We start from the raw sequence: 19,309 nt of genomic DNA, 5'->3' as shown, positions 1-19,309 counted from the left end.
TGGCGGAGCCGCTCATGCATTTTAAGCCCGCCGGCGTGGTCATGTTGTGAGTCGACATAGAAGTATGCACACAGATCGGGTCGCAAGTGCTTGGGTATGACTTAAAGCCATTTACCTGTGTCCTCCTGGTAGTTGCGGTGGTATAAAAGTGCACACCGTATTGCAAAATGTATGGATTGGTGGCGAAGGCCACGGGGCTTGTCCAGCGGGTGAAGAGGCGCAGAAAACTTTCAAGGGGAATGCGATCCAGGGGTCTTTGCGCTGTTGCGAAGGCATGTCTGCGATGGTGAGAGCATCCAGGGAAATGTATACTGCTGGAGGGGGCCCTTTATTTGATTTAACAGGCAATTGAGAGAGTGAATATGCTCCAGGACACCCTTCGGTTCAGGAATAACAGGGGGAGAGCAAACATGTCCACCATAGAGATCAGTAAGAGGCGGTAGGAAGATAGGTGAAAGAAAGTAGGCAAACGACAGACAATGGAGGCATACAAAAACAAAGTTCCGAGTAGGGTTACAGAAAACTTGGTGATAGGAATTCTTCATTATTTTTTGTTTTTGTTCTGAACATAGGTAGGAGATTGGGAATTAGGTTAACAAGAGCTTGGTGGCGCTACCTACCACCCCTTCCAAAAGAGACGCTCATAGCCATCCAGCCAGCGAGTTCCACTGTCAATCGAGTGAGCAACCGAATCAGTTCGGTCAAGAGACGCTTGCGTGAAGCCAAATGAAGTGCGGGATTCATGTATAAGGGCAAGAAACTGCGTCCGTTGAGCCGGAGTGAGGTCGCTGTGGATGGAACGGTGAAAAGAATCATGTGTTAGATGCAAGGTGAAGTGTGAGGGCGTTCACCTGATGTTTTATCTCAGCATAGGAGGGTTCAAGGAGCACGATACCATCAGCGTGTACAGGCTGAACGCTGCCAAGTGCTTAATTACGCTACAAAGTGAGAGGGCTGGAGTTGTGGTTGCAGACATGTAGTCCGGAATTATCCTAATGAAGCACGAATGACAGTGACGTAGTGTAAGGGCAGCGAAATATGCGAGACGGCGTGAACAGAACGGTGGCGTCGGAAAGGACAGAACGGCAAACGGGAACAGCGAAGGCACTGGGAGGCAGCAAGTGAGTATTAGCGATGAGTAGCTTTATATGACCAGGAAGGCCCACATAGGCGGAAGGCATCTCACAAAATACAGAGAGCTCTACGTGAGCACGAGTGCAAACGATGACAGCGTGATTACGCGACATGGTATCCCACGCAAGAATCAGATTATCGGAACACAACCCAGCACAAGAAACTCAACAGGCCTTGAATTTTACGCCTTGAATGGGGCACCTTGGCCATGCATGCTGCGAAGGGTAGAATACGTCTCGCACTCGCAGTACGAAGAGAACACCGTGTAGGTGGCGTCCTCACTTTACGGATGGAGTGCCAGAGCTTATGACTCTTTACAGAAATAGCGGCACCAGCGCCCACAAGCGTAAGAGTTCGCGCACCTTCAGCAAACTCTTCCATACCATTTATGGGGTCCGAGTGAGGACTCAAACATATGGACGACTGGGCACTTCGGGCCCCAGAAGCTGCGGCAGTCAGTTTTCCGCCTCAAGCGCACTGGGACAGCGGCGCATAGGCGAAAGGGAACGGCGGCGCGGTGAGTTCGAGAGACGAGAAGTGAAAAGGTAGGACATCAGAAGTTGACTGGGCATCACGGGCAAGTGATTCATGTTCTCGTTCTGGCTGGTTAGTCGGGATGTCTCGGTGCACTCGTGGTCGCCGATAAGCGCTGGCTACAGAAGCGCGCATCAGGAGCCGGAATTCCGCAAAGCGTACCAGATCGGGAGGATCTCTGCAGTGCACCAGGGATTTGCGTACTGCGGCAGAGCCTCCGAAAATGCAGCGTCACTGGCGGTAGAATTGGTGGATGGGGGCAGCGAGTGCGGAGGGGGGGGGGGCAGTAGTGGCAGAGGACGTGGCTTCACTGCAACATTTGCATACGTCAGAGGCGCGGCAACAAGAGCCGGCGGAAAGGCAGCGTCCATATGGAGCAGTGTACAGTATGGTCCCGTAAAAATGTAATTGTAACCGCCTAGTTCCATATTTAATACTGATGTCCAAGACACAAAACGCGGAGTGAAATTCAAACAAAGTAACAGTGCCATTGCCTGATGGCTTTCTTTCATGGATGTAGTCAAGAAAAATTAATTTCACCGACTATTACGACACGCCTTAATGCGAAATTTGAGCGTAGCTGTATACGTGTTTTCATTTTGCGATGTATTGGCCGGCGTGGACAATCTGTCCCGTGCGGCACATTACAAAGGGAGCGAAGTGTGGCGCGATTGCCTCGCTAATCGGGAGGTCGTGATAGGCAGCGCGTTGGTGGCGCGTCAGCGCGATTCACCGCAGACGCCGCAGAAAGACATCTCCTCATGCAGCGCTTTGCTTCCATGCAGACGACGTGAGCTTCAGTAAATTGGAAAGTTGGGCTAGTTGGTGAGTGATCATCATACCTTGCTGGTGAAGCAGCGCACTGACACGGACTCAGTGAAGACAAACAGGAGCGAGTGTCGTCTTTTCCTGTTTGTCTTCACTGTGTCCGTGTCAGTGCGCTGCTTCACCAGCAAGGTATGACGTGAGCTTCTCCGGCGCCATCTCGTGGCCATCGTCGCCGCCACAGAGCCCGTCTTGCGCGGCATTACCCTTCTCACGCTTTCGCCGTACCTTCCTCCTCCGCTTTCCTTCTCGCGCTCTCTTCGCTATGGCTGCTGCGCGTTCGTTCTTTCATCCTTCGCTGTGTTCGTTCGCTGGGTTACGACGACGCCGAGGGACAACCCCGAAGCTCCCCGCCGGAACGGACACGTATCTGCTGCGCTCTACAGATGAGGGACTACATACAGGGGATCATTTTGAAGATTTGCGTAATTTTTGAAAATAGCCTCTTGCAGATAACAATAGCCTATTTATGAAAAAAACATATAAAATAGATTATATAATAATATATCTATATTACAGTATAATAGATAACATATATAGGTAATATAATATGCATATAGATATAAATAGCCTATAGATAAAATGACCTATAAATATAAAGATAGACTGTTGCAGAGGCCAACATTACTTGCACGAGAACACGATACGCATATTTGAATAATTAGGAAAGATCCGCCAGTTCTCATTTGAAATAATCACTTGATGACACAAATTAGCAATTTACGAGTTGTAGCCGGTAAGCTTGCAAGTTGTAGGTATCCACTTTAAATGAATTTCCAGAATGACGCCTGTTTGGAGATATGTGCCATCATAGTTGCCATAAAAGTGCAATCTTGTTCCACTTACTTTCTAAAGGGAACGCCCTTTTGTGTATTGAAGCAGGAAAGTGACTGGCGAGCCCATGTATTTCTTTCCGCACTTTGGGAAATAAACCTCAAGACAGGCGTCATCCTGGAAATTCATTTCAAGTGGATACGTCTTGCAGGGTCACGAGCTACAATGAATAAATTACAATATGTGCCATAAAGCAATTAAGGGGGTATTTAGTGATTGTTAATTAGCAGAACATGGGTTCAGATTTCTCATGCCAGTAATGTCCTCCTCTTCGAACAATCCAGCTCAAGCAGCTCAATTATGCTACGTGCCGAGGGTGATATTCCAAAGTTTCATTCACCCTAAAAATAAACGCCACGTAAATTGGAGCAGCAACGACGGAAGAAAGAACATCTTACTGAATCGACCTTCCAACATAACTAGAAGGTATCGGAAATTTACGAGTGACATCTCCGAGAAGAGGAGCTCTATTTTCGCTGGAGGAACTTACCGTACTAGCTTCAGTAGCTTCTGGCCGCCATAATCAAGAAACGCATAGCGCCAGCAATATTGCGCCTATTTATATCAATGATTACGCAATCGCATATGAAGAAAAGCCTGCTTCAAAATTCGTCGGCGACAACCGCGGCATATATATGCTCGCCATAGAGGAGTGCGATAAAGCTCACTACGCCTAAGCCTGTCCGCTTGGATCGCTTATGTGCACAGAAAGACAAAAGGGTGGCACCAGAACGCTGGGGCTTCTTTACACAGAGCAAATCTATGCACTCATTCTAGCGACTTCGAAAATTTATAACAAACTATAGTATCAAGTCAAGAGCCTGAACAGGGCCCATAACGGAAGTATTGCTATGCGAGCTACAGCGCGGTTGTTCTCGTAGTTTCTGGCGGCTGGAAACAAGGAACCGATAGAGGCCGCCATATCCACTTTATATATAAGATGGCATTTGTGTTCATACAGTAGGAACAGCCTTGTTAAATTTTCATTAGCGGTATCCAAGGCACGAATACAGAGAGTGGAACTGTACCAAATTTACGGAGCCCTAGCCAGTTCGCTTGGTTTCGTGCACACATTGAATGAAAGAGTTGCGCAGCACACATCCTGACGTTTCCCTCCAACGTGAAACGTGTTCACTTGGAATTCACTTTTGAACCTCTATAAAGAATTACAAAGACTGCAACTGAGACAACTGTGGATACACAAATTCCATTCGGTGAACACACCGCGCCTGGTTTGGTAGTCTTTGACCACTGAAAACAAGAAGTCAATAGAACCAGCATTGTTCCGCTGAATTATATTATGCCCTTTCCGTTTGTAGAAGTGGAACGCACGACCGCGTTATGCATTAGCGGTAGACGGGGCGGACATTAACGAATATGGAATGGGATAAAACACACTGGGCCTGGGCTGGTAGGTTTAGGTCCCTGAATGCAAGAAAGACAAAATGGTGGAAAATAAGGAATAGGGTTTTTACACCGGGGAAACGTATTTCCCTGTTCTAATAATTCGTTCAGTTTATAACAAGTTACGAGATTGCAATGCGGTAAGATGGTGAAAAAAAAATAAACAACGTTAACTTGCGGGATACTCACCGCGCCAGGTTTTGTAGTTTCTCCCCACTGGAAACAACACACCGATAGAGGCAGCTATATCAATTCCATATATTAGATTCTGTTTGTGTTTAGAAAATGAGAACAGCCTGGTTTTATTTTCAGTAGCTATATGCTACGCATAGAATAGAAGGAGTGCAACTGAGCCATACTTACAGTGCCAGACTCAGATGGTCCCTAAATAAAATGAAAGAAGAGGTAGACAATAAATCGTATATGTTTACTTTAAGCACAAAAGTACTCTCTTTAAATTAATCTTTGAACATCATTACATACTACGAGAGCTTCAAGTGTGGAAAAAGAAATTCCATTTCTTTCGAGGAACTTAGCCCGGCTGGCTCAGTAGATTCTAGCCGCTAGAAACAACAAACCAACAGATTCTGCATTATTCCTCCGAGATATATTATGGTTTCTGAGTTTGTATAAATAGAACAGCCAACTGGAATATTCAATAACACTAGACGAATCAGAAATTAGTGGTAGTGGAATAAGATAGAATTACTGCTTCTAGGCTGGTTGGTCCTGATCCCTGAATGCAATGAAATACAGTATTGTGGGAAATAAGGATTGGGGTCTTTGCATGGAAGAAATGTATTTGTGGCCAGTTTTTTAAAAAATTGCGATATTGCCAAATGCCATAGGATGGTGAAAAAAAACTGCATTCCATTCAGAGCAACTCACCGCGCCGGGAACCAACAGACCTACAAAAGCAGCTGTATCGCTTCAATGCGTAAACTCGTCCTAGTGTTGATTTAATAAGGACAGCCTGATTTTTGTTTTGATAAGCTATGTGCTAGGCATAGAATAGCTGGAGTGGAATCAAGCCAAAGTAACAGGACCAGAGCAAGTTGGTTGGGTCTCCTGTACATATAGAAACGTAGAAGGATGGGCAATAAATCTTGGGGTTCTAATCCAAGAAAGCATTCTTCGTTTAAAATTTCCTCTTCAACATGATTACAAATTACGAGAACATCGAGGGTGACAGCTGTTCAAAAAGCAACTCCCTTTCTTTCTGTGCAACATACCTCACCTTGTTCTGCATATTCTGGCCACAGGAATGTAAAAACAAAAAATCGCAACAGCCAGGACTATTTATACAATTTGTTATGGTCTCCTCATTCATATAACGGGGACACAGGGCAGCAGTATTCACTAGTGGTAGGCGACACATACATTGTGACGGTAAAATGAGATAAAACTTACTTTACCTTGTGTAGTTGGTTTAAATCCCTGAATGCAGCGAAGCAAAAATGTTGCAAAACAAGTAATGCGATTTCTACAGAAAGAAAACGCATTTCACTAGTATAATATATTGTCCCGTTTATAGTGAATTACGAGGTTGCCAAATGCGAAAGGACGGCAAAAAAATTTGCATACCAATGCGAGCAACTCACCCCACTTGGTAGTGTAAATATTGGCACCTGGAAACAACAAACCCATAGAGGCAGCTTTATCACTTCTATATCTAATGTCGTCGTTGTGTTGACATAATAGGAATAGCCAGGTTTTTTTTTACATAAGCGATGTACTGGACATCGAATAGAGGGAGGGTAATCAAGGCAAACTTACAGTATCAGATACAGTTGGTTCGGTTATCTGCATATATGGAACGAAAGGACAGTGCACAATATTACTTGGGGTGTTACTCCAAGGACAAAAGTGCAATTTTGGAATTTACTTTAGAACCTTATAATATATTAAGAGAACATCGGCGGTGATGACTTTGGAACAGGAAGTCAATTTATTTTCGCCGAACGTAATGCGCCTGGTTCAGTGGCTTCTAGCCACTAGAACGAAGAAACTAATGCACCCATCATTATTACTAGCATTTACATTATAGTTGTCGAGTTCGTATATGGGGTGCACACGACTGTAATATTGATTAGCGGTAGATTAGACATACATTGTGATAGTGGAATGAGATAAAACTCACTCTGCCTGGCGTGGTTGGTTTAGGTCCCCCAATACAACGAAGAACAAATGGTGGAGAATGAGGAATGCGATTTCTACAGAGCGAAAACGCATTTCACTTTGTCTCGTTTTAATTAATCCCGAGATTTCCAAACATGGTAACATGGTGAAAAAATGCATTTCACTGCGAGCAACTCACCTCACCTTGTATTATAGATTCTGGCTACTGGAAACAGCCTGTAAAGGCAGCTTTGTCGCTTCTATATATCGGGTGTCCCTCTAAGCTGGTCTATGATTTAAAAATAAAAAGAACTAAGAGCTCTAGAGAAATAGTACCGACCGCAGAGTAGCGGCATTCGTGTGCACCTATAGCCAGTATTTTTTTTTTTCATCGCGAAGTAGTAATTGATTTAATTAGCGAACTTTTTAGCATTGCTTGAATCGGAAACACGCCAATTATAAAGTGGTAGGGCGACCTAACCCCTTAATCAAGCATTTAATTCATGCTCAAGTTTGCCTGTTTTTTTTTCCATGAAAGAACAAAAGCCCGCGAAATATGTGATATATGCAACAGGTACGCGGAGAAATTAGCCTGATCCCTCCAAAGCAGGCGAGTGAGAAATTCCGGTTCCTCTTCACATTTCCTGAAAACCCAAGTGGCAAAGTCAGGGCTGTTTTCAAAATCTCGGTCTTCAGGTTTTTGATGAAGCTGTATATGGTACGGATGCATATGACATTTTTTTTAAATCCTCCACACTGACGTCACACACACCGATAGAGGCAGCTATATCAATTCCATATATTAGATTCTATTTGTGTTTAGAAAATGAGAACAGCCTGGTTTTATTTTCAGTAGCTATATGCCAGGCAGAGAATAGGAGTGCAACTGAGCCATACTTACAGTGCCAGACTCAGATGGTCCCTAAATAAAATGAAAGAAGAGATAGACAATAAATCGTATATTTTTGCTTTAAAGACAAAAGTGCTTTCTTTAAATTATTCTTTGAACCTCATTACATATTACGAGAGCTTGAAGTGTGGAAAAAGGAATTCTATTTCTTTCGAGGAACTTAGCCCGGCTGGCTCAGTAGATTCTGGCCGCTAGAAACAACAAACCAACAGATTCTGCATTATTCCTCCCAGATATATTATGGTTTCTGAGTTTGTATAAGTAGAACAGCCAATTGGAATATTCAATAACACTAGACGAGTCATAAATTAGTGGTAGTGGAATAAGATAAAATTACTGCTTCTAGGCTGGTAGGTCCTGATCCCTGAATGCAGTGAAAGACAATATTGTGGGAAATAAGGATTGGGGTCTTTGCACGGAAGAAATGTATTTCTGTATTCCAATGATGTGCCCAGTTTTTTAAAAAAATTTCAATATTGCCAAATGCCGTAAGATGACGAAAAAGAAATTGCATTTCATTCAGAGCAGCTCACCGCGCCGGGAATCAACAGACCTACAAAGGCAGCTGTATCGCTTCAATGCGTAAACTCGTCCTAGTGTTGATATAATTAGCGCAGCCTGATTTTTGTTTTGATAAGCGATGTGCTAGGCATAGAACAGCTGGAGTGGAATCAAGCCAAAGTAACAGGGCCAGAGCCAGTTGGTTGGGTCTCCTGTACATATAGAAACATAGAAGGATGGGTAATAAATCTTGGGGTACTAATCCAAGGAAAAAAACTTCGTTTGAAATTTCCTCTTCAACATGATTACAAGATACGAGAACATCGAGGGTGACAACTGTTCAAAAAGCAACTCCCTTTCTTTCTGTGCAACATACCTCGCCTTGTTTTGCATATTCTGGCCACAGGAATGTAAAAACAAAAAATCCCAACAGCCAGGACTATTTATACAATTTGTTATGGTCTCCTCAATCATATAACGGGGACACAGGGCAGCAATATTAACTAGTGGTAGGCGACACATACATTGTGATGGTAAAATGAGATAAAACTTACTTTACCTTGTGTAGTTGGTTTAAATCCCTGAATACAGCGAAGCACAAATATTGCAAAACAAGTAATGCGATTTTTACAGAAAGAAAACGTATTTCACTAGTATAATAAATTGTCCCGTTTATAGTGAATTACGAGGTTGCGAAATGCGAAAGGACGGCAAAAAAAAATTTCCATACCAATGCGAGCAACTCACCCCACTTGGTAGTGTAAATATTGGCACCTGGAAACAACAAACCCATAGAGGCAGCTTTATCGCTTCTATATCTAAAGTAGTCGTTGTGTTGACATAATAGGAACCACCAGATTTTTTTTAGATAAGCGATGTGCTGGACATCGAATATAGGGAGTGTAATCAAGGCAAACTTACAGTATCAGATCCAGTTGGTTCGGTTTTCTGTATATATTGAACGAAAGGACAGTGCACAATATTACTTGGGGTGTTACTCCAAGGACAAAAGTGCAATTTTGGAATTTACTTTAGAACCTTATAATATATTAAGAGAACATCGGCGGTGATGACTTTGGAACAGGAAGTCAATTTATTTTCGCCGAACGTAATGCGCCTGGTTCAGTGGCTTCTAGCCACTAGAACGAAGAAACTAATGCACCCATCATTATTACTAGCATTTACATTATAGTCGTCGAGTTCGTATATGGGGTGCACACGACTGTAATATTGATTAGCGGTAGATTAGACATACATTGTGATAGTGGAATGAGATAAAACTCACTCTGCCTGGCGTGGTTGGTTTAGGTCCCCCAATACAACGAAGAACAAATGGTGGAGAATGAGGAATGCGATTTCTACAGAGCGAAAACGTATTTCTCTCTGTCTCGTTTTCATTAATCCCGAGATTTCCAAACATGGTAACATGGTGAAAAAATGCATTTCACTGCGAGCAACTCACCTCACCTTCTATTATAGATTCTGGCTACTGGAAACAGCCTGTAAAGGCAGCTTTGTCGCTTCTATATCTCGGGTGTCCCTCTAAGCTGGTCTAAGATTTAAAAATAAAAAGAACCAAGAGCTCTAGAGAAATAGTACCGACCGCATAGTAGCGGCATTCGTGTGCACCTATAGCCAGTATTTTTTTTTCATCGCGAAGTAGTAATTGATTTAATTAGCGAACTTTTTAGCATTGCTTGAATCGGAAACACGCCAATTATAAAGTGGTAGGGCGACCTAACCCCTTAATCAAGCATTTAATTCATGCTCAAGTTTGCCTGTTTTTTTTTTTTCCATGAAAGAACAAAAGCCCGCGAAATATGTGATATATGCAACAGGTACGCGGAGAAATTAGCCTGATCCCTCCAAAGCAGGCGAGTGAGAAATTCCGGTTCCTCTTCACATTTCCTGAAAACCCAAGTGGCAAAGTCAGGGCTGTTTTCAAAATCTCGGTCTTCAGGTTTTTGATGAAGATGTATATGGTACGGATGCATATGACATTTTATTTTAAATCCTCCACACTGACGTCACACACACCGATAGAGGCAGCTATATCAATTCCATATATTAGATTCCATTTGTGTTTAGAAAATGAGAACAGCCTGGTTTTATTTTCAGTAGCTATATGCTAGGCAGAGAATAGAAGGAGTGCAACTGAGCCATACTTACAGTGCCAGACTCAGATGGTCCCTAAATAAAATGAAAGAAGAGATAGACAATAAATCGTATTATTTTGCTTTAAGGACAAAAGTGCTTTCTTTAAATTATTCTTTGAACCTCATTACATATTACGAGAGCTTGAAGTGTGGAAAAAGAAATTCTATTTCTTTCGAGGAACTTAGCCCGGCTGGCTCAGTACATTCTGGCCGCTAGAAACAACAAACCAACAGATTCTGCATTATTCCTCCCAGATATATTATGGTTTCTGAGTTTGTATAAGTAGAACAGCCAATTGGAATATTCAATAACACTAGACGAGTCATAAATTAGTGGTAGTGGAATAAGATAAAATTACTGCTTCTAGGCTGGTAGGTCCTAATCCCTGAATGCAGTGAAAGACAATATTGTGGGAAATAAGGATTGGGGTCTTTGCACGGAAGAAATGTATTTCTGTATTCCAATGATGTGCCCAGTTTTTTTTTTTAAATTTCAATATTGCCAAATGCCGTAAGATGACGAAAAAGAAATTGCATTCCATTCAGAGCAGCTCACCGCGCCGGGAATCAACAGACCTACAAAGGCAGCTGTATCGCTTCAATGCGTAAACTCGTCCTAGTGTTGATATAATAAGCGCAGCCTGATTTTTGTTTTGATAAGCGATGTGCTAGGCATAGAATAGCTGGAATGGAATCAAGCCAAAGTAACAGGGCCAGAGCCAGTTGGTTGGGTCTCCTGTACATATAGAAACATAGAAGGATGGGTAATAAATCTTGGGGTACTAATCCAAGGAAAAAACCTTCGTTTGAAATTTCCTCTTCAACATGATTACAAGATACGAGAACATCGAGGGTGACAACTGTTCAAAAAGCAACTCCCTTTCTTTCTGTGCAACATACCTCGCCTTGTTTTGCATATTCTGGCCACAGGAATGTAAAAACAAAAAATCCCAACAGCCAGGACTATATATACAATTTGTTATGGTCTCCTCATTCATATAACGGGGACACAGGGCAGCAATATTCACTGTGTGGTAGGCGACACATACATTGTGATGGTAAAATGAGATAACACTTACTTGACCTTGTGTAGTTGGTTTAAATCCCTGAATACAGCGAAGCACAAATGTTGCAAAACAAGTAATGCGATTTCTACAGAAAGAAAACGTATTTCACTAGTATAACAAATTGTCCCGTTTATTGTGAATTACGAGGTTGCCAAATGCGAAAGGACGGCAAAAAAAATTTGCATACCAATGCGAGCAACTCACCCCACTTGGTAGTGTAAATATTGGCACCTGGAAACAACAAACCCATAGAGGCAGCTTTATAGCTTCCATATCTAAAGTAGTCGTTGTGTTGACATAATAGGAACAGCCAGATTTTTTTTTAAATAAGCGATGTGCTGGACATCGAATATAGGGAGTGTAATCAAGGCAAACTTACAGTATCAGATCCAGTTGGTTCGGTTTTCTGTATATTGTCACGTGGTAGTGACGTTAAAGAACACAGTAGCAGTACTGTGAAAGACAAAACTAGCTTTTATTGGGCGAACCTGTGCCCACAAAACAGGCTACACTTAAAGCGCAACGATGGCGGCGAACACGCTCGGCGATCGTCGAAAATCTGAACAGCGGGTCAAGCGCGTCGGCTTTTATAGAGCAGTCATCGAATGTTCCAGACTAATCGTTCGGACCCGCATGCCTTCCACAAAGTTCTACACCATTCGCGTCAAGTGATGCAATCAGATAATATAACGTTGAGCGACAACAGACAGCAGATAGAAGCATCGATAACGTTCCAGAAACTTCGGTACATACAGGCGCGTCCCACGCAGTGCGATTACTTTTGTTAGGCTGCGAAACGTGGTTGCCCGATAAAGATAAGTATACGTGTCAATACCCCCCTCTTAAAAAGCATCGACCCGATGCTGCAAGAAACGAAGGTAATGAACAAAAACACTCGTAGCAAAGAAAAGAACAAAAATGGCGAAGTTTGTCAGCGTCCGTAAAAGGGTTTAAGGCGCACCACGTGGACCACTTCAGATCGTGCGCGGCGCCGCTGTGAATGCGAAATGCCGTCTGGCACGACCTCATAGTCCAGAGCGCCAATGCGTCGGATGACCTTGTAGGGTCCGAAATAGCGTCGGAGTAGTTTCTCACTGAGTCCTCGTCGGCGTATCGGGGTCCATACCCAAACACAGTCGCCGGGCTGGTACTCGACGAAGCGTCGTCGGAGGTTGTAGTATCGGCTGTCGGTCCTCTGTTGGTCCTTGATCCGCAGGCGGGCGAGCTGTCGGGCTTCTTCGGCGCGCTGGAGATAGCTAGCGACGTCAACATTCTCTTCGTCAATGACGTGGGGCAGCATGGCGTCGAGCGTCGTCGTCGGGTTCCTGCCGTAAACCAGCTTAAACGGCGTGATCTGTGTTGTTTCTTGCACCGCCGTGTTGTAAGCGAAGGTTACATACGGCAGGACCGCGTCCCACGTCTTGTGCTCAACGTCGACGTACATCGCTAGCATGTCGGCGAGGGTCTTATTCAGGCGCTCCGTGAGACCATTCGTTTGCGGATGGTAGGCAGTTGTCCTCCTGTGGCTTGTCTGGCTATATTGCAGAATGGCTTGGGTGAGCTCTGCTGTAAAAGCCGTTCCTCTGTCGGTAATGAGGACTTTTGGGGCGCCATGTCACAGCAGGATGTTCTCAACGAAACATTTCGCCACCTCGGCTGCGCTGCCTTTCGGTAGAGCTTTTGTTTCAGCGAAGCGGGTGAGATAGTCCGTCGCCACGACGATCCACTTATTCCCGGATGTTGACGTCGGAAACGGCCGCAACAAATCCATCCCAATCTGCTCGAATGGTCGACGAGGAGGTTCGATCGGTTGTAGTAACCCTGCTGGCCTTGTCGGTGGTGTCTTGTGTCGTTGACAGTCTCGGCATGTCTTAACGTAACGGGCGACGTCGGCGGTCAGACGCGGCCAGTAATACCTTTCCTGTATTCTCGACAGCGTCCGGGAGAATCCGAGCTGCCCAGCGGTTGGATCGTCGTGTAAGGCGTGCAGTACTTCTGGACGCAGCGCCAACGGAACAACGAGAAGGTAGTTGGCGCGGACTGGTGAAAAGTTTTTCTTCACGAGTAGGTTGTTTTGAAGCGTGAACGAAGATAGTCCACGCTTAAATGCCCTAGGGACAACGTCGGTGTGCCCTTCCAAATACTCGACAAGGGCTTTTAGCTCCGGGTCCCCTCGTTGTTGATCAGCGAAGTCGTCCGCGCTTATTATTCCAAGGAAGGCGTCGTCATCCTCGTTAACTTGCGGTGGCGGGTCAATGGGGGCGCGTGATAGGCAATCGGCATCTGAGTGTTTTCGTCCGGACTTGTATGTTACAGTAACGTCGTATTCTTGTAGTCTGAGGCTCCACCGTGCCAGCCGTCCTGAAGGGTCCTTTAAGTTAGCTAGCCAACACAACGCGTGATGGTCGCTGACCACTCTGAATGGCCTGCCATATAGGTAGGGTCGAAATTTCGCTGTAGCCCAAACGATGGCGAGGCATTCCTTTTCCGTTGTGGAATAATTGCCTTCCGCTTTTGACAACGACCGGCTAGCGTAAGCTATCACGTGTTCATGTCCATCTTTTCTCTGGACTAGGACGGCACCGAGGCCTAGGCTACTGGCGTCAGTGTGAATTTCGGTATCGGCGTGCTCGTCGAAGTGCGCAAGTACGGGCGGAGTCTGCATGCGTCGTTTGATTTCTTCAAATGCGTCGGCCTGCGGCGTTTCCCACTTGAACTCAATGTCACATTTAGTTAGCTGTGTCAGCGGCTCAGCGATGCGTGAAAAGTCCTTGACAAATCGCCTGTAGTAAGCACACATGCCAAGAAATCTACGCACTGCCTTCTTGTCGGTGGGCTGCGGGAACTTTGCGATGGCAGCTGTCTTCTGCGGGTCGGGGCGGACTCCAGACTTGCTGATGACGTGGCCTAGGAACAGAAGCTCATCGTAGGCGAAGCGGCACTTTTCTGGCTTCAGAGTGAGCCCTGATGACTTGATGGCCTCGAGTACTGTTGCAAGCCGCCTAAGGTGATCGTTGAAATTTTCGGCGAAGACAACGACGTCATCCAAGTAAACGAGACAGGTCTGCCACTTCAATCCTGCTAAAACCGTGTCCATGACGCGCTGGAACGTTGCAGGTGCCGAGCACAGTCCAAATGGCATAACCTTGAACTCGTAGAGGCCGTCTGGGGTGATGAAGGCGGTCTTTTCGCGATCTCTTTCGTCGACTTCTATTTGCCAATAGCCAGACTTGAGGTCCATCGACGAGAAGTATTTAGCGTTGCAGAGCCGATCCAATGCGTCGTCTATCCGTGGGAGGGGGTATACATCCTTCTTCGTGATCTTGTTCAGTCGACGATAATCGACACAGAAACGTAGGCTTCCGTCCTTTTTCTTTACCAGGACAACAGGGGATGCCCACGGGCTTTTCGACGGCTGGATGATGTCGTCGCGCAGCATTTCGTCGACTTGTTCTCTTACAGCTTCACGTTCCCGCGTCGAAACTCGGTAAGGGCTCTGGCGTAGTGGTCGAGCGCATTCTTCGGTTATTATGCGATGCTTTGCGACTGGTGTTTGTCGAATCCTCGATGACGTCGAAAAGCAGCTTTTGTATCGTCGAAGCAGACTTCTGAGCTGTTGCTGCTTAATCACGGGGAGACTTGGACTTATGTCGAAGTCTGGCTCGGGAACTACAGTCGTCGGGGTAGATGCGACAGAATCCGAGAGGACAAAGGCATCGCTGGTTTCCACAATTTCCTCGATGTATGCGATGGTCGTGCCCTTGTTGATGTGCTTGAACTCCTTGCTGAAGTTTGTCAGCAACACTTTCGTGTTTCCTCCGTGCAGTCGAGCGATCCCTCTTGCGACGCAAATTTCACGGTCGAGCAGAAGACGTTCGTCGCCTTCGATGACGCCTTCTACCTCAGCGGGTGTTTCGGTGCCGACCAAAATAACAATGCTGGAGTGAGGCGGGATGCTCACTTGATCTTCGAGCACACTCAAGGCATGGTGACTACGAGGGCTCTCCGCTGGTATCGCTTTATCTTCCGACAGCGTTATTGACTGTGACTTCAGGTCGATGATTGCGCCGTGTTGGTTCAGGAAGTCCATACCGAGAATGACGTCTCGTGAACACTGTTGGAGGATAACGAAAGTGGCAGGGTAAGTTCGGTCATCAATGGTTATTCTTGCCGTGCAGATTCCAGTCGGCGTGATGAGGTGTCCTCCTGCGGTGCGAATTTGAGGGCCTTCCCATGCAGTCTTAACCTTCTTCAGCTGGGCGGCGATGTGTCCACTCACGACGGAGTAATCAGCCCCCGTGTCCACTAAGGCGGTAACCGCGTGTCCGTCGAGAAGCACGTCGAGGTCAGTGGTTCTTTGTCTGGCGTTGCAGTTGGGTCTTGGCGTCGGATCACGGCTGCGTCGTGTTAAACTGAAGCTTGAACGTCGCGTCGTCAAGTCGTCTTTCGTCGGTGTAGTCTTGGCTTCCTGACTTCGTCGGGACGGCGGCGTGTCGTCATTAGGTCGTCGAGATGGTTGCTTCGTCGTCTTCGTCGGCGGCGGAGGTTCTTCGTCAGTTCGACGAACAGCAACCGCACCTCCATCGGTTGCTGCTTTTAGTTTTCCGGATATGGGCTGACGGACCGGCCGCGGGCTGGGCCAGTGTATGGTCGGCGCTGCGGCGACAGGTAGCGGCCTGGTGACGGCGAACGGGAAGCTCGTCGATGGCTCCGCTGAGTGACGGCGAGGTAGTCGGCGATATCGCGAGGTCGTTCGCCAATCTGTGGCCGCGGCGCGTTAACGGCGAAACCTCGCAGTCCCATCTCCCGGTATGGGTATCGGCGGTACACATGGCCGGCTTCCCCGCAGTGGTAGCAGAGCGGGCGGTGGTCAGGAGCGCGCCAAACGTCTGTCTTCCTCGGGTAGGTGCGCTGGGCGACGGGTGGTCGTGGTGGCGGCGGCGGCGGCGGCGGACGACGAAACTGCGGCGTGACAGGGCCCTGGCGCGGTCGCGGAGGGGGGCCTTGACGGCGTGCGACGGCGGCGTAGGTCATTGCTTGCGGCTCGGGCTGCGGCGATTCAGGGGCTACTCCAAGTTGTTGTTGGAGTTCCTCACGCACGACATCGGCAATCGAAGCCACCTGAGGCTGTGATGATGGGAACAGCTTTTGTAGCTCCTCCCGCACGACAGCTCGGATAGTCTCGCGCAGGTCGTTGGTGGCCAGTGACTGAAGTCCGGCGTAGTTTCTCGCGTTCGTGCGGCGGTCGAATTGCCGGTTTCGCATCTCGAGTGTCTTCTCGATGCTGGTTGCCTCGCGAAGGAACTCTTCTACGGTCTTCGGTGGGATTCGTACCATTGCGCCGAAAAGTTCTTCCTTAACACCACGCATGAGAAGGCGGACTTTCTTCTCCTCGGGCATATCCGGGTCGGCGTGGCGGAAGAGACGCTTCATTTCCTCCGTGAAGATGGCAACGTTCTCGTTCGGTAGTTGCACTCGGGCGTCCAGCATGGCTTCGGCCCTTTCCTTGCACACGACGCTTGTAAAGGTGCGCATGAAGCCGGTACGGAACAGGTCCCATGTTGTCAATGTCGACTCCCTGTTCTCGAACCACGTTCTGGCGGCGTCTTCTAGGGCGAAGTATACGTGCCGCAACTTGTCGTCGGAGTCCCAGTTGTTGAAAGTCGCGATTCGCTCGTACGTCTCCAGCCAGTATTCCGGGTCCTCAGTTGCTGCTCCATGGAAAGTTGGTGGGTCCCGAGGTTGCTGTAGGATAACGGGGGACACTGGGGCAGCCATTTGGGTTGTCTTGATCACTACCTTCTTTGGCGTTTCAGGCAGAAGTCCGTGCTCTGGGAGCAGTCTTTGTAGTCTGCGGCTAGCACGCTGCTCTTCGGCGATGTTAGTTTTGTCCTCGGGCTTTGGGCTTGGATCGCGACTTTGCGGGGGCGTTCGGTACATGAACGCACTAGCACCTCCACCAGATGTCACGTGGTAGTGACGTTAAAGAACACAGTAGCAGTACTGTGAAAGACAAAACTAGCTTTTATTGGGCGAACCTGTGCCCACAAAACAGGCTACACTTAAAGCGCAACGATGGCGGCGAACACGCTCGGCGATCGTCGAAAATCTGATCAGCGGGTCAAGCGCGTCGGCTTTTATCGAGCAGTCATCGAATGTTCCAGACTAATCGTTCGGACCCGCATGCCTTCCACAAAGTTCTACACCATTCGCGTCAAGTGATGCAATCAGATAACATAACGTTCAGCGACAACAGACAACAGATAGAAGCATCGATAACGTTCCAGAAACTTCGGTACATACAGGCGCGTCCCACGCTGTGCGATTACTTTTGTTAGGCTGCGAAACGTGGTTGCCCGATAAAGATAAGTATACGTGTCAATATATTGAACGAAAGGACAATGGACAATATTACTTGGGGTGTTACTCCAAGGACAAAAGTGCAATTTTGGAATTTACTTTAGAACCTTATAATATATTAAGAGAACATCGGCGGTGATGACTTTGGAACAGGAATTCAATTTATTTTCGCCGAACGTAATGCGCCTGGTTCAGTGGCTTCTAGCCACTAGAACGAAGAAACTAATGCACCCATCATTATTACTAGCATTTACATTATAGTCGTCGAGTTCGTATATGGGGTGCACACGACTGTAATATTGATTAGCGGTAGATTAGACATACATTGTGATAGTGGAATGAGATAAAACTCACTCTGCCTGGCGTGGTTGGTTTAGGTCCCCCAATACAACGAAGAACAAATGGTGGAGAATGAGGAATGCGATTTCTACAGAGCGAAAACGTATTTCACTTTGTCTCGTTTTAATTAATCCCGAGATTTCCAAACATGGTAACATGGTGAAAAAATGCATTTCACTGCGAGCAACTCACCTCACCTTGTATTATAGATTCTGGCTACTGGAAACAGCCTGTAAAGGCAGCTTTGTCGCTTCTATATCTCGGGTGTCCCTCTAAGCTGGTCTATGATTTAAAAATAAAAAGAACCAAGAGCTCTAGAGAAATAGTACCGACCGCATAGTAGCGGCATTCGTGTGCACCTATAGCCAGTATTTTTTTTTCATCGCGAAGTAGTAATTGATTTAATTAGCGAACTTTTTAGCATTGCTTGAATCGGAAACACGCCAATTATAAAGTGGTAGGGCGACCTAACCCCTTAATCAAGCATTTAATTCATGCTCAAGTTTGCCTGTTTTTTTTTTCCATGAAAGAACAAAAGCCCGCGAAATATGTGATATATGCAACAGGTACGCGGAGAAATTAGCCTGATCCCTCCAAAGCAGGCGAGTGAGAAATTCCCGTTCCTCTTCACATTTCCTGAAAACCCAAGTGGCAAAGTCAGGGCTGTTTTCAAAATCTCGGTCTTCAGGTTTTTGATGAAGATATATATGGTACGGATGCATATGACATTTTTTTTAAATCCTCCACACTGACGTCACACACACCGATAGAGGCAGCTATATCAATTCCATATATTAGATTCTATTTGTGTTTAGAAAATGAGAACAGCCTGGTTTTATTTTCAGTAGCTATATGCTAGGCAGAGAATAGAAGGAGTGCAACTGAGCCATACTTACAGTGCTAGACTCAGATGGTCCCTAAATAAAATGAAAGAAGAGATAGACAATAAATCGTATATTTTTGCTTTAAGGACAAAAGTGCTTTCTTTAAATTATTCTTTGAACCTCATTACATATTACGAGAGCTTGAAGTGTGGAAAAAGAAATTCTATTTCTTTCGAGGAACTTAGCCCGGCTGGCTCAGTAGATTCTGGCCGCTAGAAACAACAAACCAACAGATTCTGCATT

General features: G+C 46.2%; 1 protein-coding gene across 27 annotated transcripts in view; it reads right to left on the bottom strand.

Moving 5' to 3' along the window:
- LOC135896969 (uncharacterized) overlaps positions 1-19,309 on the bottom strand; it is a 279,122-nt gene that overhangs the window by 47,186 nt on the left and 212,627 nt on the right. For 9 of the 27 annotated variants that reach the window (XM_070526193.1, XM_070526196.1, XM_070526195.1 and 6 more), the window contains 10 exons: positions 19,079-19,099; positions 11,688-11,714; positions 10,430-10,450; positions 9,182-9,208; positions 9,008-9,034; positions 7,751-7,771; positions 6,508-6,534; positions 6,333-6,359; positions 5,095-5,115; positions 4,921-4,947 (listed from right to left, as the gene is read on the bottom strand). In XM_070526193.1, the coding sequence (XP_070382294.1) occupies positions 4,921-4,947; positions 5,095-5,115; positions 6,333-6,359; positions 6,508-6,534; positions 7,751-7,771; positions 9,008-9,034; positions 9,182-9,208; positions 10,430-10,450; positions 11,688-11,714; positions 19,079-19,099 (246 nt within the window). The remainder of the gene's footprint in view (positions 1-4,920; positions 4,948-5,094; positions 5,116-6,332; positions 6,360-6,507; positions 6,535-7,750; positions 7,772-9,007; positions 9,035-9,181; positions 9,209-10,429; positions 10,451-11,687; positions 11,715-19,078; positions 19,100-19,309) is intronic. The other 18 variants (XM_070526199.1, XM_070526202.1, XM_070526203.1 and 15 more) reach the window with 11 other exon arrangements.

Source organism: Dermacentor albipictus, chromosome 9 (assembly GCF_038994185.2).
Source record: "Dermacentor albipictus isolate Rhodes 1998 colony chromosome 9, USDA_Dalb.pri_finalv2, whole genome shotgun sequence".
Lineage (NCBI taxonomy): Eukaryota > Metazoa > Arthropoda > Arachnida > Ixodida > Ixodidae > Dermacentor > Dermacentor albipictus.
Note: the sequence above shows the minus strand (reverse complement) of the source record. Positions and strands in the feature narration are given on the sequence as shown.